We start from the raw sequence: 15917 nt of genomic DNA on the forward strand, positions 1-15917 counted from the left end.
GAGTGACTGGCCCTACTGTTGTTGACGAATGGACACAGACTCTGCAAACATTTCTCAGAAACACGCTGCACTGTCATCACTGCCTGCGCTGGTGATGCTGTTGTAGTGGAAAGGTAAGCTATTATTACTAAAGGTAACTAGATTACTTATTTTAAAATAAAATTATTAAATATCAGCTAACCGCACTTGACACATCATTACGGTATCAAACCATCAGTCATCAGTCAATTAATTATTCTTACATTACTACATTTATCGCAGTCAGACAAAGTGTAAGCTGGGGTTAAAAAGAATGGAGAACGGCCACATAAACAGTGGAGGCAAATTGGGTTGGGAGAGGCAAGACATGAGAAATGATGCAAAACAAGGTGAAAAGATCTCCATGTTCCTTCCAGCAATGCCATAACTGACTGATTCCAGCTGAACAATATCTGACAGAAGTGGGGGTAACCTGTCTTACCAAACACTGACTGATATTGCATGCTACACGTTTGTCACACATGTAACACTGAGGGATTAACAGTGGATTGATACCTTTTACAATCACTATAAAACCCATGCCCTGAGGATGAGTTTTTCAAGGTCAGAGATAAATGTAGCCAGTATCATGAATCAGAAAGGAAAGCCCAGGGCACCAGGCTTTTGGAAAAAAATCTTTTTTGTATATTGAATGGAGGTGTTAATGATTAATGCATGATCTATTAATCATCTACTAGAATTTGTTCAATCTGGAATACAAGAGCTGACAGTGCGGATCTCCAGACATTGGTTCTGTGCATGTGGGTTTTTTCAGTGGCTGGCAGGTAATAGTTGAGATAAATGTGCCATACGTACAGTGGGCAACCACAATCAGACCACATGCTGTGGACACAATACGAGTAGTTTTCCATATGTCACATAGGATAGAGTGAGTTCACCCAGTCTGCAGTGTGCCCCTGTCCTGCAGCTCTTCATCTAACCAGTTTGTTGTAGCTATTTCTTCTTTTACCATTCCTTCCTACAATATCGCTGACTAAACTGATCTGATTCGAATCAACAGTGAGTTACAACTCACCACCTAGCTTGTGTTCTTAAATGAGAAATTGTTAAGACTTAAGTCTGTTGTCAAGAGAATGGGGCAGCCCACTTTAGTTTACAACCATTGATAAATAATTGGGACCTGACAGATTTATCAGTCTAGCTTTATGTGACATAACCAATTTCAAACTAATATTCTGAGAATAAATAACTTCCATATTCACATAGCATACCTTCATCTGTCAGAGGGTGCAACTGCTGACCGTGACTATCCCAAACCACCTGTATTTTACTGTCAGTGTAAACGTGTTTAGGTGAACATGACTCAACTAGCGGATTAGTTACAACTTGTATGTTATTGTATGTCTGTCTTTAGCCTTGACCTCCCTTTTTAACTGGCCCTTTGTCTTCACATTTTGGTTTCATTTTATATCTACTGGGAGAGCACATCAAAGTTAAACACTTCACAAAAGGCACGTCAAATTAGGTTGTACGTCTGTGACTGTATTTCTGTGTTGATGCAGTTTGTCCGGTTGGCATATATGTTAATGAGTTAGACTATTCAGACAGTTTTACTGACCAATATACCTACAGTTCAGTCACAGATAGTTTGCCTTAACACACATTTCTAACTGCTGGTTAACTGGCATTCAACCTTAGATGGCCCACCGTTGCAACAATGTTTGTTCATGAACAAGTCCTTTTCCATAAAATGTTAGAATATTTTTGTCTACCCACTGTATGAAGTAAAGCAGACCGTTTGCATGTATGTGTGAAATCCCATGCTAAAATGCAGGCATACAGAGTTCAGTGAACTTTGTGCAGTGCACTGGCCCTAAGAGCTATTCCGGACGCATACCCGAGACACCAGAGGGTGTTGAACTGGGAGGGGTGGCAGTGAACTGGGAGAACACTGATGTGGTTTGGCTGCAACAGAAGCAAAGTGTGATGTGGTGACCTTGTGCAGCAGTAGAGCATGGCAATTTGAGATGGCTGCTTTTCACAGAACAACCAGAGAATTAAAAGGCACCGACCCCTAACAGATGAGGTGAAAGATAGTCAAGAGGAAAAAAAATCTTACAATGCTCAGACTCAACACTAACACCCAGGCCTCAGGTACGCATTTATAAACTGACTCGAAACAGGGAAGTTTGTTTCAACAAAACGTAAGACAGTAGTAACAACTGCTTCGATAAATGTTGCCGTTCAAACTCAAGGGACTAATAAAAGCATGAAACCTGCACTAACCACCCGGCACTAATGCAATACCCTGCAGTCCTCTGGTCAAGCTGTCCATATGACTCATGCCAATCACATTACATATTGACACCTACTACACAGAGTAGCACACCAGAGGCAAAAATACAATTTGCATGGAGAGCAAATGTGTAACGATGAGGATGTTCTTGTTTTACTTGTTTTTTGTGTTGAAAAGCATTTGCTTTATATTTTGCTATAGGGTTTCTGTTCAAACAAAACCATAGTTTGTTTTTAACTGACAGCAGGCCATGACCTACAGCTTAGTGTCAGCGAGTTAATGGCTATGATATTATGCAGAAAAGAGGTGATAGACAGGGGCTGGCCTGTGTTACATAGATGCTGGACTCCAACAGCTGAAAGCTGTATTCTAAAGTGGAATCGTTGGTGTGCGAACAGAACCTGACAGGATCCTCCTTTTGACAGCAAAAACAGGGAGTTTAAGGTTTACTATAGACCTATGGACTGCAATCTGCATGACTGGAGAAGCCAAGCAGACTTGAGTCATTTAAGTTAAAAAACAAACAAAAAAACAACCACATCCACATGGGGAGAGCTGGTGTCAGTTGGTGCCTTGTACCCTCAAATCTTGTTTTTCCACAAAGGCTTCCACAGGGAGATGGAGCGCTGTGCGCAGACAGAAGAAGTTTGTGTGGTTTGTACATTTCACAATCACCACATTCCATCTGCATGCATTCTTCCACACCTGTCTGTGCCTGCTGCCTTCCAGTTTCTCTCTGGTTTCAAAACACCTGCTCATATATATATATACACTGTACCCTCTTGTTGGCTTTCCATTCTACACAAATGCAAACATGCCGGCCAGGCTGTTTGCCCATCTAAAACCAGTCAAAATGTTCACAGCAACCATTTAGCGCTGAGCCTCTAGTCTCGGACTCACCCGTGTTGTGTTGGGCTGGTTGCTGGGCCACTGTCTCACTGCTAGCACTGTGTCCCATGCTACAGCTCCTATCCACACTGGCCTGCTGGGGCCTGCCTCTCCCGAGGCAAGCGGCAGGAGAGGAAAACCTAAAGCCACCTCGCTCCTCTCCAACCAGACATAGAGCTGCTGAAACTCAAGACTGTCTTGACTGCTCACTTGTGTCGTTAAGTCTCTCTTCTCTCTATACTCTTGCCCTCCCCCTCCCTTCAGCTTGTGTGATTTGGTCTCTCCCTCCCTTCCTCCCTCTAAAACACAAATACACTCACTCGCTAAGTTCTTAGGTCCCTCCCTTCTTGGAGCTCTGACTTCATAAATAAGGTACACCAATAAGGTAATCTAGCAGTCTTAGATGCCTTTCATTCCTGAGAGCAGATTTTTCAGGGTCAAAGTTCACAGCAGGCGAGCTTTGAGGTTTGGCCAGTCCAGCCATCAAGCTTGAGGGATTTGGGATGCAGTGCCCCCCCCCCCCACTAGCACCATTTCACAGACTGACAAAACACTACTCCCTGAAGGGCGAGGGGCGGGCTCTGCGGGGTGAGGTAACTCGAGAAGTGGAAGGTGAGCCAGGCCAAGGGAGGAGCTCAAAGCCAGAGAAGAGGAAGTGACACATCGTAGGTGTCCGATGACTCTCCGGAGATTGCCCTTTTCAAACTATGAAATGTATGTGCAAACTGATGACACTTTTATTACATATTAGCAACTCTGTTTTACAACTACACCCGATACAATCCCTTGACCATACCTCCCTCAGGTTATGGTACAAATGTTTATTACAGTTTAATTGCCATTGGTTTTAGAAATAAAAATTCAGAACTGTGTCTTTAAAATGAGACAAATTCAGAAACTATTGCAAACACCTGCTCCTTACTTTTACATACTGTATCTATTTAACTCTGAAAAAAGCAAGACAATATCTCAAAGTTAAGTGCCAAACATCTGAGCAGACACAAGGCCAAAACTTGTCCAGAGGTCTTGAAGTTCCAGTGTGAAGGATTTAGTGGCATCTAGCGGTGAAATTGCAGATTGCAACCACAAGACAAACATTTTTTCAGGCTTTAACCGCTTTGGACGAGAACATGAAGCTCATCTGAACAAAATCATCAACTTGATGACTCACAAAAATACTATCATACTATGTCAGCATGACAACCCCAAAATATACAAATACTGATATGACGTAACACGAGCCAACATGCTGATGACTGTGCCCGTTCGGATCAAAATACAAGGACATGTAAAGCCTTCATGTCAGAAACACATCACTTTCAGAATACAGCCAAGGAGGAACTGCAGTTTATTTTTAGTGCTTGGCCACAGGACCTGGCAGGAATGAGTAGATCAAGCTTCCTTAATCTGTTCCTGCCATGGCCCAGTTGCCTATAAAGTGATCATGGAGCCATGCCCTGTCCTGTCTTGGCATTTCAACAAATAGATATTTTGTCAGATACGAAGGCACTGAAATGTAAACCATCAACATTTAACATCCAACAACAGGCAGAAAGCAGGTTTACTCACAAATACATTCAGACTGAACAGCCATCCCAGGTATTTTCCCACAGATGTCACAAATCGACTACGACAGTTCAGCGTACGAGCAAAGATCCTCTGGACTACGCGAGTGTATACGTGGGATGTTGAGGTCTTCAACGATCAGGGCCAGTGGTGAAATAGACACAAGGCCATGAGTGGCAGTGAGAGAAACCGGCAGCTCTGCTATCCTACAGGTGTGTCCTCTGGCTGAGGGCCAATCAGATACAGTAGCTGCAGTGTCAACAGCGCAGTGCGTCACAGGGCCAACCCCCTAAACCCCCTCATAACCTAACACTTTGTTTGTGGACTGACCACTTTCTGTCATCATGATACTATGGTTGCGATAACGTCAGTCTCACTACAGCCAACATACACATGAAAATAAAACCTTTAAAATCAGATGGTATGTTCTATAGGGTTTTTCTTACCAGGATTTTCCATCACAGTGTCCAAAACTCAGCAGTCAGCAGCTCCTGAAACAAATAGGATCATTATGAAATGTATAAGAACATTTTCAGTAATAACACAATACACCAGTTACTTTTTTTTGACAGTATAAAGAAATGTTTTACTTCATGAATTCCTCACATGTCATCACTCTGAAAACATTAGCCCAATTCACAACTCATTAGGGGTGTAAGCGGTACGTGTATTTGTTCGGTATGCGACTTCCTCAGATCGGCACGCCCTGTGACCCAAACTGTCAAAATAGTCTATTTATGTCGACTACTCGCACGCGCGGAACAGAAATTCTAGAGAGAGCGTTTTACCCGGCCGGAAAGTTTTGGCAGTGCACCAGTTGCTGTCTATCAGCTGTAGCATGCTAGTCGGTTAAGCCCGGTTAGTCAAGCTCAAGTAGTTTCGCTGCCTCCGAATGGTAAACATAAATGAGAGACCAGAGCTGGAGGATCCTCCCAATGACATTTAGATCCACTGTATGGGAGCATCACGGTTTCCCGGTTAGTTACGATGGGCAGCGATTAGTGTCAAACTGTATGCCGACATTGACATGAGAATACAGAATTTAACCGTATGGTCACAGTGCTTGAGCCCCGCTACAATGAGCCTTCAGGTGTGCATTTCAGTGAATGTTTACATATTTCAAAATAAATTTCAAAAATAAATGTTGCTGTACCAAAAACTTACCGAACCGTGACCCTAAAACTAAAAGCTGAGGGGTTGGGGGACTATGGCACCCCAGAGCAACTGATATGGAAGTTTAACTTTACAGCAACTTACGAAACTTATTCCAAACACTGCAGACTCAAAATTAAAAATCAGTAAATGACTTTCAGGGCACTTCAATAGATTGGATGTTCTCTGCAGCTAATGGGGGGCAGATTGAAGCTGAACAAACGGTCTTGTGTGTTAGCCAAGACAAAATAATGCATTAATTAGCCAAGTTCACTCACTAACTGGAAATCCATTCTAAATTCTGCTAGACTAAAAGGCAAAGCAACTAGTCTAATTCAGAATTTCTTTTACCGAGACATGAAGACAACTGTCCCGATTAAGAAATTATCAGCCAATTACACATTTAAAAATACGCATCTTTTCAGTATGAATCACAAAGTGAGGCTGCAGTGTCGAGGAGAAGGGGAATACATAATGTGCCACAGGAACCAAAATGAAAGAATAACGTGCACACTGAACACTGTTTAACAATGCATACTTTTCTCCTGTACTGACTAGTGTTAATCCCTTTGGTTTAAACAAATCACAAACAAGATGAGGTGGTGAATATGAGCACGCTGTGAGCAGTTGTGTTCTATAAATCATCTTATATTAAGTGATGTGTAAAATGCTTAAAGAAGAGCCAAAAGGATTAATTGTGCTTGAGCTATACCTGAGAAAGTGAATTCTTCTGTTTTACACCATTCAACATACATACTACCCGATAACCAAAAAAGGATTTGGAAACATGTAGGAAGTAATAACTGCGACTGTGTAATAGACTGAGACAGTCTATGACGGGATCATTTTTCTCAGGCTGCTATCATCAGATACTGCAGCCTAGTTGCCATGCCAATTTCTTTCAAGTGAATGAGCACATTTTGAGACTTTCAAATGAGGTTTTAGGGGGCTTATTTTCAAATTGTATTCTAATGTAATAAAACCACATAGAACTAGAAGACAAATGAATAGACTGTAGAAAATTAGATAAATTGGAGATTACAAAACTACCACATCTGTCCTCTGGTAATTCTGAGCATTAAAAGCTTTTTGATCCTCCAGGCCAATGGACCCATAGTTTAAAGTTCTAAATTTTTAAACATTTGAATTTTTCAACTGCTACGAAACACCTCATTCCAAACTGTCAATGCTCTAAGTTGACTGACAGACCGTAGCAGGACTCTTGGGACTGGAAGTCCTTAGATTTAGACATGATCATCCTGTTCATCTCAAGCAGCAATACAGCTATGTTAAAAAGTTACAGAATGCTTAATCTTGAATCATGTTTTTAATATATGGGTATATTTGTGATGTACTTGCAAGGTATCTAAAATGACAGAAAACATCAAATAACTTCTAAAATACACCAAAGCTCTAAAGAACTAAAATCAGACCTTTCTTATTGACGTCCAGACACCATGATGCTTGGGGTGATTCTATTACATGCAAATTAACTCAAGAACTCCATGTAAATAATGCAAATGACCTAAGGATGTCACACAATAACAACATACAGCAGTGACGGTACAGAGGAATCCCTTTAACAACTTTAACTGCAGCAGAGCAGCCTCCTTCAGCCACTTTCAACCCAATATTTAAACAAACAGAAAGTTAGGATAGTTTGTGCTGAACACTGAGGGACTATCAACACTGCCTTTACGTTAACTTCGATTCAACACAATCAAATAAATAGCAAAACAAGGTCAGTGAGTAAGTAAAGATTTATTTGTATAGCACTTTTTAAAAACACACAGTTACAAAGTGCTTCACACATACACACATGGAAAATATAAATAAATAAATAAAGATGTATTACAATAGAAAACACAGCACAAAACCAAACTGAAACAAACCAAAACACAAGACAGGGATGGAAATCTAAAAAAAAAAGAAAAAAAAAAAGAGATGGATTTTTAGAAGCCGTTTAAAGCAGTCCAAAGATTCAGCAAATCGGATGGAAGATGATTCCAGAGGGTTGGGGCTAAAACAGCGACGGCACGATCACCTTTTGTTCTGAGGCTGGAGCGGGGGATGGATAAATGGCCAGGATTTGAGGATCTGAGTGGTCGAGAAGTGGAATGAGGAACAAGGAGAAGAGAAATCTAACTGTGGGCAAGGTCATGCAGAGCCTTACATGTAATCAACAAAATCTTGTAGTTTATTCTGAATTTTACAGGAAGCCAATGGAGGGATGCAAGAACAGGTGTAATGTGGGACCGACGGCTAGTTCTAGTTAGCTGCTAGCAGCTGCGTTTTGTACCAAGTGTAAACGATTTAGAGCAGCCTGACTGAGGCACATGTAGACGGAATTACAATAATCTAGACGGGAGAAAATCAACGTGCGAATTAATAGTTCAAGATCCGTAGAAGACGAGATACATCTGATTTTAGCGATATTTCTTAGCTGAAGAAAACAGGTCTGGACAAGTTTGGTAACATGATGGTCAAAAGTCATATACTGGTCAAGGATGATTCCAAGATTCTTAGCGGTAGATTTGATATTAGAGTGAAATGGCTTACATCAGTAAACCAGGCAAGGTTCTGTTTCATAAAGGTGGTTTAAATAGGTCTGGTATAAGTACCCATGGAAACATATATCTGTCAGCTCTATGTTTGAAAGTCAGTAGTTAGCTTTATGAAATAAAGATGATAGACAGCAGGGAAGCAATTAAATGACTTCCTAGGAACTGATGGAAACAACACCAACACTATTTAGTTACAATTTCACAATTTTCAATGTCCTGTAGCTCTAAGACAGAACAGCTGGACAGGGGGAATGATCAGTGTCAAGATCAGGATCACAAGCACAGATAAGCAGCTGACAATTTTTGTCTCTCCCAGTGAGCTTCACACTAACTATTCAAATGATGGCCCTGCCTGTAATTGGTCAAAATCAGTAGTTGGGGCTACATCATGATGCTCAAAGGGGAGGGTCCAAACAGCAGTATCAGGCTGCACTTTGGAATGTCCCTGGACAACAAACTGGTGAAACCCAGCATAATGTGTACACTGCAGTACAAAAGAGAGAGTGTAGCCTGACAGGCAAGTATTTGACCTTCTTATCAGGTGGACTAGGCCAAGTTCTTATGATGTTGTGATAAAGCACAGGTTTTCTTTCAAATGTAGTCATGATGAAAGAAAAGTACAATAAGCAAATTACCTACTTTATTCAGCTAAAAAATGTTGTTTTGTTATGGCAACTTACTTCTACTTAAGATCAGTGACTGTTGATAAAATCTTCCCCAGAAACGCTGTCCTTGCAGTGTGGCTGTGACTTCTTGTTCCAGCGGGACAACTTAGCAGCACAGTGATTCCGGTACTCCTGTAAAATATACAAACAGACAAGTATATGAAACAGGAGGACACAAAGTCATCTTCCTTCTTGGTGCTGGGTGCTGGGCGCTGGACCCTAACCCCCCCCCCCCTTTTTTTTTTAAACTTTAGCAAGAGGACATGCTGAGTAAGCTCAGTTTATTAGATAAGGTTTTAGTGTGTGCCATTTTCTTGGATTGTAACATAGCCATTGACAAAAATACCAAGTTGTTAGACGATTAAAACATTTGTTAATTACCTCACATGCAAACTAAGGAAGAAACTCCGCCTTGAACTTTTAAATCAGAACTTTCTAACAGCTAACAACCCTCTGCCTGGTCAGCTTTGGTTCAGTCCAACTGGCTTGACAAGTCTTGGGCTATAATGTACGCACAGCACATGCTCAACTCGAATACATGTTTGTACTGTACACCACTTCAAATGATCCAGTTAGAAGGCTAACGTGCACTACTCCAGTGTGTATTTTACTGCTACATATCACCCTCAGGTTGTCCACAAAACAATCATCTACAGTGCAGATGATTCAGCGCAGTGTCTACAAGATGTACTTACTTCAGTACAATGATCATTAATCAAAAAGACTAAACGTAGGTGTTAAATAATGTAACTGTTCGCTGCAGGACAATATTCAATTCAATAATAAACAGGGCATATGTAAAAGAAAAACTGATGGAACTACAGTTCCTGCATGCTAATCACAATTACTACTGTCTGTATTATTTTGTGACATAAATTACACAAAATATCTACTTTCTTACCATGTAAAAAAGCCTTCATTCATTTATTATTCATAGGTTCCAACCTGCCCATGAAGAGAGAGAAGTTGATATGCACTTGAACTCACAAATAATTCACTAGATAAAGTTCAGCACCACTGCAACCCAATTCTGTTCTCAAATATCCTCCCGGTGGACTGGGCCCAGGCATGCTCCAGCTCCGAAAGGCAACAACTAGCTGGTGCAGGCTGGCAGCAAAGCAAACACAGAGGTGAGTTTATGTGCACCGCTTTGTGAGCATACAAGCCGGTAAACTAGAGCAGCTGAGCCAATAGACTCAGTCCCCGCACTGTAATGCTGAAGCCCTCAGGACACCATGTGAACATGTACAAACACACAAAGGTTCACACCCTGTCATTATTCCACGGAGCGCCTAAAGGTTGAGGAGGAGTCTGACCTGTGAGTTACCTTATGTCCGGTTTCAGCTCATTGCTTCCATGTTGTCTTTGTGAATCAAGCCCACATGGACTATTCCAGCATTAGAAAGCACACTGAGTACACTGAGTACAATTTACAGTAGGCAAAATGACAGCCAGATTTTCAGGTTTGGTAACAGGATCTAACACCGGTATTTCAGTACTTTCACATGAGTGCAAGTGTACGCCTTATTGTATTTTTTTTTTTTTTTTTTTTTTTTTTTTTTTTTTTTTTTAAATGGAGGTGAGCCCGCATACCTTTTTACACAATTAAATTGCAAAACCTTGAGTAGTGCTTATATGAACTATTAAGGACAGTTTTTGACTGACATTTCGGTATGAATAACTTGATGTCAATACAATGCAATATGTCAAACATAGATGACAAAACAGAACAATAAACATAGACTACTAACTGAGGTTGATATTGAACAAGAGGCTGACAATTATGTTTTGCATGTTTGCATCACAATGCTAATGCAGGAAATAAACTATTACAGTGTAGAAGATCCCCCCCCCCCCAAAAAAAAGAGCAAAGGACAGTAAAAGAAGAGATCTGTGGCTTCAGGCCATCCACAGAGAAGATGAAAATGGTAAACTGTGGGGCCCGGCCATTCAATACGTGTACCTCTGTGGCAAATACTTCATCACAGGTTATTTAAAAATGTTACTGAGTAAATGGCATGTGTGCCGATTGTGCCTGTAGATCGAAGCGAATCAGAAAAGAGTCTTCGTGATGGTGTGATTAAAGTTTTTACTGTGAAAAAAAAATATGGCCCTACTGTAAAACACATACTTTTAGAATGGAGTTTGGTTCAACAGTCTGTCCACTTGAAAGACCAGTGGGCAGAGGGTATTTTAACGTTAATAATTAACAGAAATTGAACTGACCTAAGTTCTAATAATGAGCCTTGTAGAAAGTGGGGCTAAAACAGACCTATTTTCTACTTCTCAGCTCGTAGTTAAAGGTTGCGTAATAAGTACAAAAGGCTTTGGTATTTTCACATTGGACAGACTACCAAAATAGCAAAAAATAGTGTCTTAATGACATAAAAAGTGACAGATATCAGAAATACATTACCTGGAGATTCAATACGGTATGTCAGGTTAGTCCATTTGGTTCGTTTCACTTAAACAGACATTCATTAACCCCTATTTCTTTATTTTGTTTCTATATAAACAACTACCTCTTGCTCATATATCCCTAACCAGTTAGCTAATGTTAGCTTCCCTTCACCTCCATGGTGAAATTTAGCCTCCACCTCCATGGCTGTGAAGGGAAGCTAACATTAGCTAGCTGGTTAGGGATATATGAGCAAGAGGTAGATAGCTGCAAATTAACGTAACGTTACTGCTAATGCTAGTAAGTAGAGCAGCGAGCTAACTAGATTACAATGAAAGCAACGCAACGTGCCATGGCTTTGTCATTTGCGTATCCATGCACCATGAGGAAACTGGCAGCACACAACACAGTAATTTACATCACCTCCTTACATGTGTCATATTCTAACCATTTAAACTAATGCTTCCATTCACTTCTACATTTTTGTTGTGTTTCGTTTTTGGCCACCTACATGGTGTATTTGGTGGCCCATGGAACCTCGGCAGATCATGAGCTGATGCCCGTATAAGGACATCCGTTGATGTCAGCTCGGCACAAGAGTAGAAAAACAACGCTGGAAACCTAGTATTCAGAGCAGCCTGAAGCCTGAGCTTTTTGCTCACAGGCATTACTTTCAATACGTTAAACTTTGGCCACATTTAATATGAAAATCCGACATTGTAACATATGACAGAAAATAAGGGAAAGCATAATATATCCCTTTAATTTTCTAAATGCATTTTTATTCATCTTAACCACCATTCTTCTTATTTTCCACAATAATTATTGGTTGTATTCAGCAAATAATCTGATGCTTTTGACAAAATTGTAAGAGTATATTTCTTCAAACACAGCTTTGAAAATCAACTCATGAGTAAAATAGCCATTGGTAACCAGGGTGTAATTCCCTCTCATAAATCAAAGCACACTCTGGTAAGCCACAGAATGGTCTGCCAACCACCAATGTCAACTGGTATCATGCTTAATTGGGTAAGCTTACTGCCAGGCTTGCTTCTTGTCATCAAGATAAAAAACACAAAACATGCACTTCATCTAAGACTGCAACAGCTCACCACAGCCTCTGAATTCACAGCGTTTATTCACATGAATATTAAACCCAGTCCAAGACACTTTCCTTTGTAATAATATTAGCAATCCAAACTGTAAACAGACTTTGTTAATGTAGATATATCTCAGTTTTAATGGAACCAAAGTGCCATTTTAAGATAACAAATTATTGTCTTAGCAAAGTAACTCCTGAGATTGCTGAATGATACACTTTAAGAAATGTCAGAGGAATTTCATACTCTAGCTGACATGCTTAATAGATATGATTGCTTTGAAATATCAATGTTTAAAATCATCTGTGCTCTGTTTGCACTGCAATGGTAGTTCATAAATTGTACACAATCTTGTTTGTTCACTGTGAGCCCCCAATTAGCTCATAAAGAACTCCCGGTTCATTGGATAAAGGGACAGAGCTCTGCAGAGCTCAGAGGAGCACAATCAGCCATTGGGCCAAGTTCATTCTGCAGACATGGCAATCACTAAATGAAGAACCAAGCTGGAATTTGTTTGGGAGCAAGCTGCATGGATCTCAATACTCCCTGTCAACAGTTAGCTGATAATGGCACACACATCTGATTATGTAAGTCCAACACAGACCCACGATATTCATATGCTCAAACAACTTTATCTGAACACGTCTCTGTTTTCTATTTATTTCTATTCTACCAACCATAGTAGCTTGTTTTACCAAATCCAGCCACTTGTACAGGTTGTTTCCTATCTCAAAGTTGACTAGAAAGCACAGAGCATACCTCTGCCAAGGCTGCACTATGCTGTTTGTTATAGTTTAACCAGAAAAAGTTTTAGAAATATTTAATTTGTATCTAGATTCAGATCATATGTGCCAGATATGTTTTCTTGATGTGCAGTAGTACAAGAGAAAATAGCACAAATGATGACAGATTCCCATCCAATGTTAAGAAATCATTCTGGATATACACCAAAAACTTGTTCCTTGGCAAAAGGCCTACCTTTCCATTTATTTAAAAATGTTTTTGAGACATACTCCTAACTATCAGGCAAATTGGACCAAAAACATTACATCTTTGGCTTAGGTACAAATTACCTCAGACAGCAGTTGGATATCTGCCAAAGAAGGTGTTATTGTGAACAAGATTACAGTTAAGAGCCACTGTAGGCGTCCGCTTCCCACCATTTGAATCCTCTGAAAATCATATCCAATCCTCTGCAACATGCGCCATTACCATCGATGTTTCAACTTCATTCCAAAATGCTACCCACCTTTATGTATTTAGATTGAGATGACATTTGCCAACACCTCTTCTGCTCAATAAGCAAAGTGTAATCCCTGTCAGATGCAACAATCCATGGCTATCTGCATACAAAGCCCAATCACATGACTGTCCTAATTACAATGCTGCCGATCCAGAACAAATACAATAAGCTACAGCTCCTTTTGTCTTCCCCTTTTTCTAAGAGTCTGTGTTGCCCTATAGGGCGTATTACTGCTTTCAGTCAGTACTAAAAGCACTGGCTGCTTGTTGGAACAAGTAGACGGACCTGTGAATGGAATGCAGTGGAATGCTTCACATAGAGGGAAGTTGCTTACACCTGAAGCCTCCCTCCAGTCATTATAATGGAATATAATGCTACAGCTGCAGGCAAAGGTCCTCAAATGCAAATGTACTAAGTTCGAAGAACACAAAACAAACAATTTAAGAAATATCTACGTTTAAACATTCTCGCAGTGGTAAAGTGTCCTGAAAAAACAGACAGCCAACTAACGGCCATAATAGCAAGTTACTGTAACACAGTCCGAATAGTCCTTTAACATTACACTGTTTGTCGGTCTCCCTGTGCATTTCTCCTTTCTAATTTGACCAACCAAATCTAGGTTTGTGAGCTAAAGATAGAAACGTATTACAAAGAGTACTGCCATAATGCTAATCCTTGGCTGCTGCTAGCTAAATAAGTTAAAGCCAGCAACAGGTGCCTACTGTCCCTGTACTGTAGCATTAGCTTTGTTAGCTAACATAAATTAGCTCACACTACTCGTTCTAGCTCAAAAAGACCTATGTATTATGGTGCACAAAGGCTACTCACCTTTTCTAGTAACCGGTTAAAGTGTGTGGAAATTTATCCAAAAAGCAGGAGGTGTTTTTCCTGTATCTCGTTGACGTTGACCTGATTACTTTTGACACTTGTCGCTGCTGTCCATCACAGGAAGAAAGCAAGGCGGAACTAGCTTCACTAACCACCTTTTGACCCAAATAAAGTCACAAAAGTGACTTTCTTGAGCGCCCGGAAAAAATAAAGCATACGAGCATCGCCTGGATTTTACACCAAATGCCAAGAGAGCCGTTCAATGTTGTATTTAAAACTTATTTGTTAACACTTTGCTGTCAAAAGGTGTTGCATATTAACTGGGTAGGAAGATTAAATAATGTTGCGCATGCGCACTTCGTAGCAGAGTGGCTGCTCCCCCCACCTCGAGAAAAAAACTCTAAACACGCCACAGACAAACCGCAGGAAGCACGTGACCAACTGAGCTCTCTCTCAGCGCAGTAGTGAATGACATTTCATAAAATTGTGGTCATGGCAAAACAATCATAGATAGTTAAGGTGTGGTTAAGGTTTAGCAATAAAAACGCTTTGGTTGGAGGTAGGGAAAGACAGTCGTTATGTTTACAGTCAGGCGGTTCCATAGGGTTTGTCCCCTCTCACCTGAAACGCTCAATTATTTTTTTTTTATGTTAATTTGGCTTATTCAATCGAATACATAGAAACTAGTCATGAATAATACATCTAACAATATCAACATTCTTCTTCTTTTTCTAATTCTTCTTTTCACACTAGTGAAACAGCATAGTTTTTGCACACTGCATTTCACTAACATAATGCTTGTGTGGGCCCATGTGACAAATAAAACCCCTGAATCTTTGCACATGAATATTCAATACTAAAAAGAGCTTCTGAATACAGACAGATTGTCACTTTTATTAACATATATTTAGTCTCTTTCAAAACTTGACTCCTCCTCTGGAGATTTTGACTAAACAGTGAGAAGCATTGAATAGTGAGATTAAGATTCAGTAGGGAGAAATATTGTAGTCATTTAGTAAGACAAGAGCTCAGCTATTCTTCTTTTACAAACACTGACATTGACAAAGGTTTTGTCTTCTTTTTACCGTTGTTGTGTTCAGTGTTCAGATGTGCTGCTGTGTGCATTTTGAGTTGCATTCAACTGAAAATTTAGTCTAATTCAACTCCGCTCTCTTTGAAACCTGAGTAGTCATACAGCTTTTCTTCTGCAGAAGGTACAGCAATCAAATGTTTGAATA

At 40.2% G+C, this 15917-nt stretch overlaps 1 protein-coding gene across 7 annotated transcripts in view; it reads right to left on the reverse strand.

The window, feature by feature from the left end:
* The window catches only part of phactr4a (phosphatase and actin regulator 4a), a 32219-nt gene extending 17172 nt beyond the window's left edge, over positions 1-15047 (reverse strand). For 2 of the 7 annotated variants that reach the window (XM_044171041.1, XM_044171035.1), the window contains exon 1: positions 3176-3420. In XM_044171041.1, coding sequence (XP_044026976.1) covers positions 3176-3233 — 58 coding nt within the window. In that variant the 5' untranslated portion in view covers positions 3234-3420. Of the gene's footprint in view, positions 1-3175; positions 3421-4732; positions 4945-5175; positions 5221-9125; positions 9243-13857; positions 14025-14679 lie in introns of those variants that run through there. The other 5 variants (XM_044171037.1, XM_044171040.1, XM_044171038.1 and 2 more) reach the window with 5 other exon arrangements.
* Positions 15048-15917: the final 870 nt, after the last annotated feature.

Source organism: Siniperca chuatsi, linkage group LG17 (assembly GCF_020085105.1).
Source record: "Siniperca chuatsi isolate FFG_IHB_CAS linkage group LG17, ASM2008510v1, whole genome shotgun sequence".
In the NCBI taxonomy this organism is placed as follows: Eukaryota; Metazoa; Chordata; class Actinopteri; order Centrarchiformes; family Sinipercidae; genus Siniperca; species Siniperca chuatsi.